The sequence below is a fragment of the Arvicola amphibius genome, chromosome 12 (genome assembly GCF_903992535.2).
Source record: "Arvicola amphibius chromosome 12, mArvAmp1.2, whole genome shotgun sequence".
NCBI classification, from domain to species: Eukaryota; Metazoa; Chordata; class Mammalia; order Rodentia; family Cricetidae; genus Arvicola; species Arvicola amphibius.
The window spans coordinates 65,155,443-65,168,575 of record NC_052058.2 but is presented as its reverse complement, the minus strand read 5'-3'; the positions used below and the strand labels follow the sequence as shown (position 1 = coordinate 65,168,575).

The 13,133-nt window shown below is 41.5% G+C and overlaps 1 protein-coding gene across 1 annotated transcript in view; it reads right to left on the bottom strand.

Annotated features, from left to right (window-relative positions):
• Axdnd1 (axonemal dynein light chain domain containing 1) overlaps positions 1-13,133 on the bottom strand; it is an 82,666-nt gene that overhangs the window by 36,056 nt on the left and 33,477 nt on the right. Inside the window, exons 14-16 of the mRNA XM_038348565.1 lie at positions 11,842-11,917; positions 10,123-10,357; positions 518-719 (exon numbers count right to left, since the gene is read on the bottom strand). Coding sequence (XP_038204493.1) covers positions 518-719; positions 10,123-10,357; positions 11,842-11,917 — 513 coding nt within the window. The remainder of the gene's footprint in view (positions 1-517; positions 720-10,122; positions 10,358-11,841; positions 11,918-13,133) is intronic.

The following is a 13,133-nucleotide window of genomic DNA, read 5'->3' as shown; positions in this document are numbered from 1 at the left end:
GTGGGGTGTTTTGTTTTGTTTTGTTTTGTTTTGTATTTTCCAGGGGTTCATGTTTTGGAAAGCTAGGTTTTTTTGCTTGGTCATGAAACTTTTAAGGGTATGGCCTACTAAGTGGTAATTAGGTCACTGGGGTACTCCATGAGATTCTGGGTAGTTCCAGAATTGTTGGAGAAGAATGAACTAAATCCCTCTGACTTGCCATGTGATTCCCTCCCTCCTACCTGCATTCCAGCCATGATGTCATTTGTCATGAGCCCTTGACAGAGCCAGCACCATGCTATTTAGACTTTCAATTTGTGAAACCGTAAGTAAAAATAAGTCTCTTTTCTGAAGAAAGAGCCCAGCCACCTGTATTTCATGACAGTAACAGAAATCTTATTTCACCATAACATACAAAGCTTCTTTTTTAGAAGAATAAAAAAAAGGTTTTAAAATCTATAAATACACTGAGACTATTGGATTATTAGATTAGAGCTTTAGACACATCTACCCCAAAAAGAAGAGCCTGGGAACTTACGCGCCAGAATCCATGTCCAGGTACTGTGGAACGGTACCAATAATGTTTAACAGCGTGTCCAACTGAAACCTCATCTCATTGATCTTCTCATCGACTGCAGCCCACTCTTCAGGGGGCATGGTAGAAAATTCTAGGAAGTTTTCTAACTTGAAAGAACACATGTCCAGAGAAACAATCAAGTTCGGAAGAACTTTGGAGATACCTAGAAAAGTGAGGGGAGGAAACATTGACAAATTGTTTGTAATATCACTGTTTCAATACTAGATTATAAAATCTAAGCAAGGACAGATGCCCTTGAAAGACTCATTCCTGAAAGAACTGGAATTGGCACAAAACATTCCAAAACCAAGTTCTCAGCACAGAGGAGATGTGATTGCCCCAGAGGGAGTGAGGACAGGGAATAAGAGACAAAGACAGGAGATAGAAGACAAGGGAGAGAGGAAAGGGAACATGGGAGAAGGGAAGGGTATTTGTCCCTGGGGGACAAAGGACTGCCTCTGGATAGAGAGAAGAGAGATGTGGCCCATGGGCAAATGACGGTTTATAAGGGTTAAATGGGAAACACTATGTTAGGATGAGTTGGTTTGTTTTGATTGGGCATGTTAATTAGGGCAGCCGAAAGGGAGCTATTGATTGCTGGACTTCAATAGTTTGACAGCTGGATCTTGGTAGTCAGATTCGGGAGGAGGAAGTAATCAAATAAGGGAATAAACCTTGGTGGCTAGCTTTAGGAATATGGCCCAATGTTTTTTTTTTTTTAATCAAGGCTGAGGGAATAGTGATGAGGCGGTGGGCTGCATTCCCAACTGGCTCCTGGCCGCCTGGCTAGCTTATGCTCCAAAATAACAACACACAAATTGTAATCATTTAAACACTGCCTGGCCTACTAGTTTCAGCCTCTTATTAGCTAATTCTCAGATCTTGCTTTAATCCATGTTTAGTAATGTGTGTAGCACCACAAGGTGGTGGCTTACCGGGACAGATTCAGCATGTCTGACCTGGTGGCTGGCTCCATGGCGTCTGTCTCAGAGAGGAGAGGCATGGCGTCTGAGTCACTGCCTTCTCTCTCCCACAATTCTGTTCTGTCTTCCCTGCCTACCTATGTTCTGACCTATCAGGCCAAGCAGTTTTCTTTATTAATTAACCAATAAAAGCAACAGATAGATAGATAGATAGATAGATAGATAGATAGATAGATAGATAGATAGATAGACAGACAGATAGAAAACCCTTCCACATCATGAGGAGAAAGGCAAGGCTGACCAGAGCCCTGTTTGCCATGCTCCAGCCTACTAGAACCCATAGATTTCTAACTAAACAGCAAGTAAACACTGCAGTAAGTGCCTCTGTACCCAGTGGGTGCTTCTTTGGTAAGCTTGTGTTCTAATTTCCTTGCTTTCTCTGTGGAGAACCAAATGCAATAAATCCAGAAATACCAGCTACAGTTTTCTGTCACTCTCTGAAGAGAGGAGTGATGATGAGCATGCTTATTCCTGAGACAGTCAATGACAGGGGACTAGATGTGGGTCTGCAGGTATTTCTTGGTCCTTGACTGGGTCTTCATGAAATCCACAGTTTCTAGTCATGGCAACCACTAAACTCTAAAAGCCTGAAGAATAGAGCCTGGATCCTACTGTTAACACAGTGGACTACTTCACTGTGAGGTCACAGAAAAATACCTTCTCTGTCTCATTTCATTTTTAAAACATGAAGAGAAAACCCTGTAGTGATATTTCATTTATATTTTAATAAATAAAACCTTGCTTTTATTATTAGATCAGAGGTGTGAAACAGCCACACTGGCCAGCCATATAGACCAGGCAGTAGTGGCACACAACCTTTAATCCCATTAGCCACACTAGTTAGCTATAGATTGCCGGGCAGTGGTGATGCACGCTTTAATCCCAGCATTAGAGAGGAATATAAGATGGGAGGAGACAAGCTCTCAGCTCAGTCTTATTCGAGATTCCTGGAGGCAGGATCACCATTTCGGACTGAGGTAGAGGTAAGAGCCAGTGCCTGGCTGCTTTGCTTTTCTGATCTTTAGGTTGAACCCCAATTTTGTCTCCGGGTTTTCATTATTCATGCTACAAAACCCTGCCTTTTAGAGTTACACAGAGAAATAACTACAAGCCAGCTGTTTATTCTGTCTTTTTCCATGACATTCACCAGTGAATCAGTAAGTAAACAGGAATGTTCAAACTGACTTGAGAATTGTCCATCATTTTGTTTTCTTTATTTTAAACCCTTCACAACCTCATTTTTTTCCTTGCTCACTATGTACTCTTACAGGTATTACCATTTTATTTAAAATTGTATCTTTGTTGCTATAGAAAATTAAGTGATGTTTCTTCCTGTAGTTTTGCTTGTTTGAATGGTTAGTTGGTTTTTTTAAGACAAGTTTTCTCTGTGTAACAGTTCTAGCTGTCCTGGAACTAGCTCTTATAAACCAGGCTGGCCTTGAACTCACAGAGATTTTCCTGCCTCTGCCTCCTGAGTTCTGGGATTATAGACGCATGCCACCACCGCTGGACTCTTCCTGTAGTTTTACATTGAACAACAATGCTATCAATGGACCAAGGCAACCCTTTGCTCAGAAGGATTCCTAACAAATACACAACAGAGTGAAAATGCATTGCTGAACTTTTAGCATCTCCATGGGTTTGGGAGAATGGATTTTCAGTATCTTCCATGTCAACCTTCTGAGGAGTGGGCTAACCTAGACTCAGGATCTACTAAGAAGCAGATGGTCTAGTAAACATATGAGACTTCCCCTGAACCCCTAAACCACACACCTCAGAGAAAATGGTGGAAGAGGTAGGTTAGAGCTTGAAACACCTAGAGTTAGACTTCATTTCAACTCAGGCTCTGCTTAAATTAAGGTGATCTGCTTTAGACCTAAATGGTCTGCTAAGTGGGGGATGAAGTGAATGTTATAACATTCAACAACAATTTAAAATTGGTACCAGTCGAGCTGGAGAGATGGCTCAGAGGGTAGAGCACTGACTGCTCTTCCAGAGGTCCCAAGTTCAATCCCAGCAATCACAGGGTGGCTCACAACCATCTGTAATGAGATCTGATGCCTTCCTTGCCAGCAGTACACTGTATGCTTAATAAATAAATAAATCTTAAAAAAAATGGTACCAGTCTCAGGTCAACTCTAGAACTGTAGAGATAGTGTCAAGATTCAATCAGAATATGGCTCATAAAAGAATTGGCTCAGAACTATGACAAAATAGAAATGATTTTGCAAAACCTAAGGGAGAATCAGATGTGCCAATTATCATAGTTTTAAATGTAAATAGTTATTAATATTTAGAAGTTATTAGGGCCAGGGATGAGGATTGGTGGTAGAACTCTTGATTGGCACATGCGTCGTTCTGCTTGATCCTTAGCACTGGAAAAACAAAAGACAAGTTATTAAAGGATAAATAGAAATTTTTGGTAAAGAACTGGAAATCTAAAAGTTTATAAGCCCAAGAACTGAAAAAGGCAGTAACTGAAATGAAGAACTTGGAGGATGTCTAACAGCAGGTTAGAGACAGCCCTGAAAGAAGGCTGCTCCAGACTGGGATTCCTGTATCCAGATGGATGAGCTTTAACAGAGGAGGGAAAAGCAGAGTGTGGCAGCGCACACTTTCAGTCCCCACACTAGGGAGGCAGAAGCAGATGGAGCTCTCAGAGTTTGAGGCCATCCCAGTTTGCATGGCAAGTTCCAGGCCAGCCAGGACTACATACCCTGAAAAACAAACAAATAACCAAAACAACCACAACAAAACTGGGAGAAATCTGTAGCATCTCACTACTGTAAGAAAAACTCAAGAGGAGAAACAGAAAGGAGGGACACACAAATAAAGGATATGACAAGAAAAAGGTCTTTCTCCAAAGACACAAAAGACTAAAGCCATGAAGAAATGACAACCACTGGTCATGGTGGTTCACACCTTTTATCCCAGCAGGCAGACCTCTAAATTCGAGGCCAGTCTGGTCTACTCAGCAATTTCTAGGACAGCCAAACCTACAAAATAAGAAATATTGTCTCAAAAAAAAAAAAGGAAGAGGAGAAGGAGGAGAAAGAAGGCCAATCTGATGGAGGCCATTCATCAACTGAGGCTCCTTCTTCCCAGATGACTACAGCTTCTGTCAGGTTGACTAAGCAATCAGTGACAACTGGGCTATTCCCTTTCTAGTCTAAATGCATGCATTTCCTTCTCTTAATTTTCCAACTAGGCCTCCCAGTGTTATTTTGGGTGGAAGTGTGCATCACTGTTTGTAGGGAGATCTCAGCTATTCCTCCACTCAGTGTGATATTAATGGTTGGCTATTACATGATCTTTATTATTTAGGTATATTCCATCTATTTTTATCAAGAAGGGGTCAATTTTATCAAATGCCTTTTCTGTATCCACTGAGATTTTCACAGGGGTTTACCCTTCATTCTGGTGACATTGTAGGTTTATTGGTGCATGTTGAGCTCTTTGCATCCCTGAGATAGATTGTACTTGGCAAACCGAATCTAAGAACACATTAGAAAAATTATCCACTACGATCAAGTAGGCTTCATCCCAGAGAGTGCAAGGGCTGGTTCAACAACGAAATCTATCAATGTAATCCATCATATAAATAAACTGAAGGATAAAAAACATATGATCATCTCATTAGATGCAGAAAAAGCATTTGACAAAATTCACCACCCCTTTATGATAAAGGTCTTGGAGAGATTAGGGATACAGGGGTCATTCCTAAATATAATAAAGGCTATTTACAGCAAGCCGACAGCTAACATCAAATTAAACAGAGAGAAACTCAAGGCCATCCCACACTAAATTCAGGGAAACACGACCAGGCTGTCCACTCTCTCTCCTTATCTCTTCAATATAGTGCTTGGAGGAGTTCTAGCAATAGCAAAGAGACAATACAAGGGGAATCAAGGGGGATTCGGAATTGGAATGGAAAGGAAGAAAGTTAACTTTCGTTATTTGCAGATGATATGATAGTGTAACATAAGTGACCCGAAAAACTCCACCAAGAACTCCTACAGCTGATAACTCCTTTAGTATCGTGGTGGGATACAAGATCAACTCTAAAAATCAGTGCCCTCCTATACACAAAGGATAGGAAGCAGAGAAGAAATCAGAGAAGCGTCACCTTTCACGATAGCCACAAATAGCATAAATATCTTGGGGTAACGTACCTAACCAGGAAGTGAAAGACCTATTTTGACAAGAACTTTAAGTCTTTGAAGAAAGAAATTGAAGAGGATACCAGAAAATGGAAGGATCTCCCTTGCTCTTGGATTGGGAGGATCAACATAGTAAAAATGGCAATACTACCAAAGGCAATCTATAGATTTAATGCAATCCCCTTAAAGATCCCATCAAAATTCTTCACAGATCTTGAGAGGACAATAATCAACTTTATATGGAAGAACAAGAAACCCAAGATAGCCAAAACAATCTTATACAATAAAGGAACTTCTGGAGGCATTACCATCCCTGACTTCAAACTCTATTACAGAGCTACAGTATTGAAAACAGCTTGGTATTGGCATAAAAATAGAGAAGTCGACCAATGGAATCGAATAGAAGACCCAGATCTTAACCCACAAACCTATGAACACCTGATTTTTGATAAAGGAGCTAAAAGCACACAATGGAAGAAAGAAAGCATCTTCAACAAATGGTGCTGGCATAACTGGATGTCAACCTGTAGAAGAATGAAAGTAGATCTGTGTCTATCACCATGCACAAAACTCAAGTCCAAATGGATTAAAGACCTCAATATCAATCTGAACACACTGAACCTGTTAGAGGAGAAAGTGGGAAGTACTCTATAACATTTGGGCACAGGAGACCGCTTCCTACGTATAGCCCCAGCAGCACAGACATTAAGGGCATCATTGAATAAATGGGACCTCCTGAAGTTGAGCAGCTTCTGTAAAGCAAAGGACACTGTCACGAAGACACAAAGGCAGCCTACTGACTGGGAAAAGATCTTCACCAACCCCGCAACAGACAAAGGTCTGATCTCCAAAATATACAAGGAACTCAAGAGACTAGACTTTAAAATGCTAATTAACCCAATTAAAAAATGGGGCACTGAACTGAACAGAGAATTCTCAACAGAAGTTCGAATGGCCAAAAGACACTTAAGGGCATGCTCAACCTCCTTAGCAATCAGGGAAATGCAAATCAAAACAACATTGAGATACCATCTTACACCTGTCAGATTGGCTAAAATCAAAAACACCAATAATAGCCTTTGCTGGAGAGGATGTGGAGTAAGGGGTACACTCATCCATTGCTGGTGGGAATGCAAACTTGTGCAACCGCTTTGGAATGCAGTGTGGAGGGTTTCTCAGGAATTTGGGATCAACCTACCCCAGGCCCAGCAATCCCACTGTTGGGAATTTACCCCAAGAGATGCCCAATCATATTACAAAAGCATTTGTTCAACTATGTTTATAGCACATTATTTGTAATATGCCAGAACCTGGAAACAACCTAGATGCCCTTCAGTGGAAGAATGGATGAAGAAAATGTGGAATATATACATATTAGAGTACTACTCGCGGTAAAAACAATGACATCTTGAATTTTGCATGCAAATGGATGGAAATAGAAAACACCAGCCTGAGTGAGGTACCAGGCCCAAAAAGATGAACATGGGATGTACTCACTCATAATTGGTTTCTAGCCATAAATAAAGGACATCGAGCCTATATTCGTAAAAAAAATCCTAGAGAAGATATAGAAAGAGGTGAATCCAAAGAAAAAACATATAGTTTCCTCCTGGATATTGGAAGTAGACAGATTGCCAGACAAAAAATGAGAACGTGGGGGTGGGTGGGATGGGGAATTGGGGGGATTGGGAGAGAAAAAGTGTGAAGTGGAGGATGGGAAGAGCTTGGGGGGAATAGGATGGTTGGGATATAGGAATGGTGGATATGGGAACAAGGGAATTATATATCTTAATTAAGGGAGCCATTCTAGGGTTGGCAGAGACTTGACTCTAGAGGGATTCCCAGATGTCCAGGAAGACACCCACCAGCTAGTTCCTTAGGGCAGCTGAGGAGAGGGGTGCCAGAAATGTCCAGATCCTATTGCCATACTCATGAATATCTTGCGTATCACCATAGAACCTTCAACCTTGCGTTGGATGAGGAAAATGACAGAGCCCCCACATAGAAGCACCGGACTGAGCTCCCAAGGTCCTGATGAGGGAGCAAAAGGAGGGAGATCATGAGCAAGGGAAGTCAGGACCGTGAGGGGTGCGTTCACGTCATTGAGATGGTGGGGACAGATCTAACGGAGACCACCAAGTCCAGTTGGAATGGGACTGTTGGAACAGGGGACCAAACCGGACTCTCTGATGTGGCTGATGGTGGAGGAGGACTGAGAAACCAAGGACAACGGCGATGAGCATGAACTCTGCAGCATGAGACGGGCTCACTGTGAGCCTTGTCAGTTTGGTTGCTCACCTTCCTGGGACGTAGGGGGAGCTGGGAGGACCTTGGACTTAACATAGTGAAGGGAACCCTGATGGCTCTTTGGCTTGGAGAGGGGTGGAGTGGGGGTATGGGTGGAAGGGAGAGGAGGAAGCGGGGGAGGAGGGGAGGAGATGGAAATTTTTAATAAAAAAAATGAGAAAAAAAAAGAAGGTCAACCCATGAAGTAGCTGCAGCAATTATAAAGACATAGACAATCAATAACAGAGTATCACACATACAAAGGAGACCAATCCAAGCAATAGTGGATGACTCCAGTTTCTTATTGTACAAAATGACTCAACAAAGACTATGAGGCTGGGGCTGTGAAATGGCTCCAGAGGACCAAGAGTCAATTCCCAGCAGTCATATGGCAACTGACAACCATCTGTAACTCCTGTTCCAAGGTCCCAGATGCTCTCTTCTGGTCTCTGCAGTCCCTGTATATATGTGCTACACAGAAATACATCTAGGCAATACCAGCGGAAACTTGAAAAGGCAACCAATGGAATGGGAGAAAATATTTGTAGGTCACATGTCTGAAAAGTGATGTGTAGCTACAATAAAAGGACAACAAACACATGCATGCATGCATGCACACACAGACACTCATGCACACACACTCATGCACATATGCATGCACACACACTCATGCACACACACGCAAGTGCACACACACATAGGCATGCACAATCTGAACGGGAACTTTCCCAAAGAAGATAGACAAGAATTTTTGCTATCCTTATTATCAGATGCATACAAATCAAGACCACAGAGAAACAGTATCTCACAACCACTGTCCTGGTGAGATGGCCATGGTGGTACCAAGGAAGCAGAAACATCAGAGCCTCTTAAGTGCTTCTGAGGATGTAAAACTGTATCCACTTCAGAAACAGTATGGCAGTCTCCAGAAAGCTAAACACAGAGCAGCCTGTCAAACAGCTAGGACTTCCGCCCAAAAGAAATGAAAACAGCAAAGAGGGATAAACCCAAATGTCTATCAACAGTTGAAACTATATACAAAGTCAGGTGTATACATGACAGTTTATTGGTCATAAAAATGATGGCGGGCCAGCCATGGTGGCAAATGACTGTAACCCCAGCACATGGGAGGCTGAGGCATGAAGACCAAGTTTGAGGATAAGTCGTGTCTTTAAAACAATAAAAAAAATTAAAAGACAGGGTTTTGGGGCCAATCTGGTCTATATAGTGATCACAGGACATAGAGAGACCCTGTCTCAAAATAAGGGGGTAGACAAGGCTTGAAAGATTAGTACATGCTGTGAATATAGATGATGCTATGTAAAGAAACGAAAAAGGCACAAAGCACATGTCTCATTCATATGAAAAGCCCCGATGGAATTGTAGAAAGTGTTTTAGGAATAGGGATAGAAAGTGGTTTAGGAATAGGGTAGGGACGAGGGTGATGAAGGTTAAGACCTGAAGGATACAGGACTCAGGACTCCTAGTGAGGTGTTCTAAATATTACAAACTCACCTGTGGAAATGGATGCACACACATGTGTACATTGTATTCACACTTTAAACAGGTGGTGGTATTATATATTAAATTATATCTGAGCAAAATGATACTCAATACTTTTTCTGCTTGATTTTTTTCATCTTTTTTAAAAGATTTATTTATTATTAGTCTCAGTATTCTGCCTGCATGTATCCCTGAAGGCCAGAAGAGGGCACCAGATCTCATTATAGATGGTTGTGAGACACCATGGGGTTACTGGGAATTGAACTCAGGACCTCTGGAAGAACAGTCAGTGCTCTTAACCTCTGAGCCATTTCTCAGCATCCTTTCTGCTTGATTTTTAAAACTGGGATAATTTGTACTTATTTCTTAGATTTTATTTTTTTATATATATTTTAAAGATTTATTTTTGTTTTTATTAATTGTTTTTATTGGGCTTTATTTTTCTCTGTTCCCCTCCCTTCTTACCCCACCCCCTTCTACTCTGGATCCCCACGCTCCCAATTTACTCAGATCTTGTCTTTTTCTAAAATTTTAATTTCTAATGAACTCTTTGGGTTTTAATGGTATTCAACACTGTAATTACTGTTAAGATTCTTTACGATGCCAAGAAATCTCATTTTGTTTGTTTGCTCACCGTTGTCACCATTTATTCTTATTTCATACTCTTTGTAGAGCCTGGCAATGTTTTTTATCATTTCCTCCATGTACTCGTGCTCTGGGGGCAACACCCCATCCATGTTCTTATGGCGACTAAATATCGCAAACCCAATGTCTGTCCAGTTCTCCTGTAGGCGTCTAATGATCTTGAGAGAGTCGTATTTGGCCAACAGAGAATCCCCTGAAAAGTTTTCCTTCTCCTCACTCATCAGCTAGGAAGGGAAGCAGAGGGGAGAAGAGCACACTATTATTCCAAGTCTGCCCCAGTCTCCATCCCTGTGATTCTTAATGATTCTGAAAAGTCACACGTTATTGTCATTGTCTGTACATTTCTTCTTGTAAGATTCTGGGGTTAAAGATACTCAGGTTCAAATTCTTATTCTGCCATTTACTACCGACAGAAAACTCAGTTAATTATTTTCCTAAGCTTCAATTTGGGAAAGTGTGAGATGGGAATCATAAAACCTCTATCATGAGCTGTCAGAAAGAATACAATAATGTATGAATTGCATTTTCAGCCTGACAAGTATTTAATAAACTAAATAAGAATTATTATCCCTAATTAAGTATTTTTCAATTTTATTCATATGTGTCAAAACTACCAAAAAAAAAAAAGAAATCACTAAAGTATATACACTCTACATAGAAAGGCAAACATCCTTGGTCTGAAGATTATTATGATCAAGTCATTCCAGAAGAAGAGGAAGTGGCTGGGCACAGTGGTCAGTGCACACTTGTAGTCCCAGCCCTGAGAGGCAAGGGGGTTGGAAGGAACTCCAGTCTGGTCTTGGCTACATCATGAGCTCGGGATCAGAATGGGTTACTGGAAACCTAGTCTCAAAAGTGAACACAAAAAATCAATTCTTGAGCTTTGTATGAGATTTCATTAGGTCATGAGTTTGATATTCCCTCTTAACTCAATGTCATTATACATTTCCCATTGTCCCACTACTATAGCACAATAGCACAATAGCAGTCAGCCCTGCACGTGTGGCTCAGTGTAGGACTGAGCCACACCACTGAGCCATAGCTCTGGCCTCATAATGGTGACTCAGTAAAATTTATTTTTAAAACTTAAAACTTTTTTTAAAAATCATTCTAATAATGTGTGAAATGTATGGCACATACACAATAAAATACAGCCTGACCTTAAAAAGGAGTTGATTCTGAAACATGTCTGAACCTTGATGGCAATACTGAGGGAAATAAGGCACTCACAGAGAGACCAATGCTAGAACCGTCAATTCACAGAGAGTAGAATAATGCTTGTCAGGGGCTGAGGGAAAGCGAGCCCTGGATTTTCTGCTTCATGAGTAGCAATTCCGTTGGAAAGCTCGACCACGTAGCAGTGCGCATGCACTCCATGGCATAACCTGGACACTTCAGTGGTTAAAACGGTATTTATGTTATATATATTTCCCCATGATTGATAAAAATGTAATTAATTTTAAAAGTCCAGCTTGTCCTTTACACAAAAGCTCAATATGAGGGGAACAGAAATGATACTTACTGGGAATTCAACTGAGGATCAGCCTCTCTCACCGCACAGCCTAGCTAGGTTTTTTTTTTTTTTTTTTTTTTTCATTCATAGACCTTGATGTGCCTTTCTAAAGGATAAAATGTGGCTCGGCTGCGGTGCGAGCCATCACACTGGCCCCAGCCAGTGGACTGGCAGACTGTCTTGAGGAAGCCTTACCCTATAAAACGCCTTGAAGTCGGTAAGGATTGAAGCGAAAGGGTTCCCCTTACCAGGGGTTACAATCTCTCTTCCGCTGGAAGAAGAAGAACAAGAGAGAGGTCTCAGAACAAGATACACACAAAGAAACCCAGAAGTGCACACATGAACAGCAACATTACCTGCTAACTCCACCACCTTTCAGGATAGCCTCCAGGCCCAGTCCCTCTCTTCTGGGAAGTCCTCTTCAAATTAACAATTAGAAATAATAAACTCTGATTCTAACTAGTCAAGTTATGGGGCTTAAAGCCTTCAGGGCATCTCTTTAAAGAGCAAGCTCTCATCTTGAGAACCCAAGACCAGGGCATCCTAAGAATTCCTGCCAAACACTAAGTTACTGGACAGGAAGCCTGACGGATGGACAATTATGAGAACATCAGGTCAGGAGTCCCAACCTCTTACCAGAAGTGCCCTTTCATTTCTCTGACATGTACAAGGAAAAAGCTGTTTAATTTTTATTCTTTTATATTTTATTGATTTGTTTAATTTTTTAAACAACAAAATAACCCTTTTTGGAACTTGAAGACCATTTTATTACAGGCAAGAGAGCTGAAAATGCCAACAGGTGCTGGCAGGAGGAAGACGGAGAAGAGGAAAAAGTCATTGGAGCTGACTTGGAGGTTGTCAAGCAGATCTCGAAACAGGGGAGGGCCGGAGAGTGTGCAGAAAGAAAGTGCCAGAGTCCAATGTCAGGAAAAGCATCCTGAAGCTCTTGGCTAGTAACGGAAAACGAGTCAGAAATGAGGAAGAGCCAAAGGTTCAGTTTTTAAATTAGAAATCAGAAAAGCAGGTATACTTAGCAATGAAGATCTGCAAGTGACGACTTGAAGAATATTTACAAAAACGGGTTCACCATGTAGCAGGCTGGCCTTGAACTCATGATCTTTACCTCCACCTCATGAGGGCTTACAGGTGAGAGCTAGCACAGCTAGCCTGGTGACATCATGCTTAAGAAGTTCCTGAAGAACAAGGGAGCAGACACCTGGGCTCCCCTTGCTGCCAAGTGGGCTGCATGAAGCCACTCGTTGTGTATCAACGTCGGTTTTCAGAATTTTCACCTCCACTAATTGGGAAGTCTTCAAGGGCTTTGAAAAACTGAAATCACTACATTAAAGTTGAAATAGAAAAGGTACTTAAAATGTACCTCTGTGTCAATGCACTCATGGGATAGCACAAGTCTTCTTGTGCACCTTTCTAGAAACTCACTCCCAGATGCTCCAAGGGCGATCAGGAGGGCTGCACATGTCTTCAGC